Source organism: Papilio polytes, unplaced genomic scaffold (assembly GCF_000836215.1).
Source record: "Papilio polytes unplaced genomic scaffold, Ppol_1.0 DF823923.1, whole genome shotgun sequence".
NCBI classification, from domain to species: Eukaryota; Metazoa; Arthropoda; class Insecta; order Lepidoptera; family Papilionidae; genus Papilio; species Papilio polytes.
In genome coordinates, this window is record NW_013525281.1 from 5,539,647 (window position 1) to 5,542,858 (window position 3,212).

Sequence of the window (3,212 nt, forward strand, 5' to 3'; positions counted from 1 at the left end):
TGGAAAGTAGCTTAAATACTTAGTAGTAAGCGATGGTTACAATCTGACAGATGAATAAGGCGCTAAAGCACAGAGAGCGAGAAGGAAGAGCACGATAGATGACACCACTCCCACAAAGTAATACTTAATTCCGTAAGAAGTACAAAAAAGTCCATAGATTTATTATTTATAAATTGTATCAAGGTAAATTAATTTAAACACTCAGAGCTACGGATTTCGCCAGTAAGACGCGTTACTCCAGTAAGTCTGAATGACAAAGATAGATGTCAGATAGGGACGGGACATCTATGCCTATGTTCTAATATTGCCCGATTGTCATAACAATAGACAGGGTTGTTTATTCGGTAAAACCACCCTGTATAAGAAACTAGCTGTTCCCATGCCGCTTCATCCGCATGAAATTATAAAAACTTTATTATATTGTTTACATTTGTCAAATTATTAATTTCAAGTGTCAAAATGACATGATATGATGACAAAGCATGGCAACCTTGCTTCCTTGATGTTGGCAGCAACTTATGGTCTCTTTCCCACATTAGGGTTTTTATCCAAAATAGAATTATTCAAAAATATGCTGTAATTACTGACATCTTACACAACAAAGAAGTGTGTGTTTACGTTTTATCATAATAATATAGATAAAGTACCTATCTTCCGGCGGCAGGAACTTGGACCTCTTGAGGGAGTCGGGGCGGTACATCATGGGCGGCAGCAGGTGCGGGTAGAGGAAGACGCAGCTGTTGGCCACCACGTCCTTCAGCGTGTCGTGGAAGTCGCCCACGTGCAGCGAACACGCCGCGCTGCGGTTACGACTGGAATACAAATACTACATATAGACACTTCATTATTTCACTGATTTATCAACCAGGTAAGAATCCGACTTACACAGATTAGAACTATAAAAATAACAGAAAATCTCCTCTATCTATACATAAAATAAAATTGGAGTGTATGTAATATCAAAACAAAAATTACAGACTTCGGAAAGATGATGATTGCATGCATTTAAAATTTTATTGTCTGTTTGTCTGTCTATCCGCAAGCCGCGTTTGTTCCGGGATCCGGGATGTAATCGGGAAACGGCTGGGCCAATTTGGATCGCTCTTTCGCCTAAGGGTAGCTGACATAGACGGGCATATTATAGGCTATTTTTTAATCTTAATACTGCGTGGAAGAAGTCACGGGCGACAGCTAGTCTTAAACAAAAACGTCGTAACCTTCATTGCAATAATGCTATCCCATTCTTTCTCTATAAAACAGAGACAATTTCTAATAGGAAATGCGAAAGTTTAAATGGATGGATGTTTCTTAGAATTTCTAGCCTAAACAGATGAACAGATCTTGATGAAATTTGACAAATATGTAGATGATATTCTGGAAGAACACATATTTTTTTTTAATGCCACGCGAACAGTCGCGGGCGATAGCTAGTACACTCATAAACATGAAAATCGTAATAGATAATTGATTTTTACTCACCTTCTTTGAACTTCTTTTTTGATATGTCTGAAATAAAAAAATATTTAGTGCTTTTCATGCTACGAAATTAAATATCATACTAATACTATAAATGCGAAAGTTTAGATGGATTAACGTTTGTTATGGTTTGTAGCCTAAACGGCTCACCGGATTCTAATAAAATCTGGTACAGACGTAGAGGACAGACTGAAGGAACACATAGGCTACTTACTTTTGTTTTCATTTAATTCCACGCGGACGGAGTCGCGGGCGAAAGTTAGTCTTCTATAAAAGTGAAATTTGTTTACAAAACGGTAATTTCTTATTAGAGATTACTCACTCGACCATGGCAGTGTTCTCCGGGGTGACTTCGGAGACGGTGTTCTCCCAGCTGCAGACGAGCTCCACGGCCGGCTTCAAGTTGCACACATTCACTACTGACTTGGGGTTGGCAGTGGCCACATTGTTTAATGTTTCCTGTTCAAAATTATATGAAATAACAATGTTACTAATGAAATAACAAGGCAAACTGAACAAAAACAATTCACCGATACTTTCTATGAAAGGTACTATAAGTTGTCAAATTTAGTGCCGTCTTGTGTCCTTGTATTGACATGTAATAAAATATATTGAATGAATGAATGAATAAATATGTCTTTATTGCCACAAAATAGAAATTACATAAAAGGACTTATTCTAAAGAAAACACAATCGTGGCAAAAGGTAGCCAGAGCGTATGCAGGAGGGACTAAGCAGTTCCTGTGCTCATTTTCAGCTGGCTCCTTCGCACTCAAGTAACATGTAGCTTAATTATTAGGGTAACCGGCCGTATTCATTACATACCTATACAGAAATAAAAAAAATACACTTTAAAAAGAAAAAAAAAATTACAAAATTATAATAAGCTCCACCTTTGGTTATAAACTAAATAATCGTTACTATTATCATACATGCGAAAGTTTAGATGACCGTCTTAATGGATCTTGCTGAAATTCAGCATAAAAGTAGAACATAGTCTGGAAGAACTAAATATAAATAGGCTGCTTAGGACCTGTCTTACCAAATTATAAATTGTCTGATAAAAATTCAACATGTAAAATATATGATGGTAATATCGAATTTTGTTACCTTATCTGACAATGACGTCATTTTTAAGCTATCTGAGATTCTATCAGCCAGTGGTGGGACAGGTCCTAAATGTTTTCCGTGCGGACTGTGTAATGTGTAACAGCTAGTTAATATTAATTTCTTAGGTGATCAATTGATTTAGAAATTTGGTAAATTATATTAAAATTAGTAAACAACTTGTCAGGACAATTCTCTTACTTAAGTATAGTTAGGCCTTTTTTCCCTAAAAATATCACACAACAGAAAACATCTTGATATATTTCGAGATTTTTGCCCAACGGGCCAGATGAATATATCGCATTACAAACTTACCAAGTATTCTTTGTATTTAGGAGCATACGACCAGTAAGTGGGATGTGTGAATAGCTGCAGAAAGTTTGATGTCGCCAACTGAACATGCATGCGAATTTGTTGCTCGATTATTAAAATCTGTTCCGGTAAAACCTGCAAATAACGTAAAGATTTTTGTTATAACCTATCAAACGGTTCTTGATTTATCTAACACAAACAATAGATTTACTCTTTATAATATTTGAACGTACGTGATAAGATTATGTGAAAATTGTTCCAATTGAAATGTCACATATGGCTCTGAATACATTTTTTAATTTCTTTGGTGCGTACGT

The 3,212-nt window shown here is 36.0% G+C and overlaps 1 protein-coding gene across 1 annotated transcript in view; it reads right to left on the bottom strand.

The window, feature by feature from the left end:
* Nucleotides 1-3,212, bottom strand: part of LOC106102134 — a 13,607-nt gene that overhangs the window by 5,560 nt on the left and 4,835 nt on the right. Inside the window, exons 8-11 of the mRNA XM_013281544.1 lie at nucleotides 2,899-3,030; nucleotides 1,799-1,935; nucleotides 1,480-1,506; nucleotides 648-812 (exon numbers count right to left, since the gene is read on the bottom strand). Coding sequence (XP_013136998.1) covers nucleotides 648-812; nucleotides 1,480-1,506; nucleotides 1,799-1,935; nucleotides 2,899-3,030 — 461 coding nt within the window. The remainder of the gene's footprint in view (nucleotides 1-647; nucleotides 813-1,479; nucleotides 1,507-1,798; nucleotides 1,936-2,898; nucleotides 3,031-3,212) is intronic.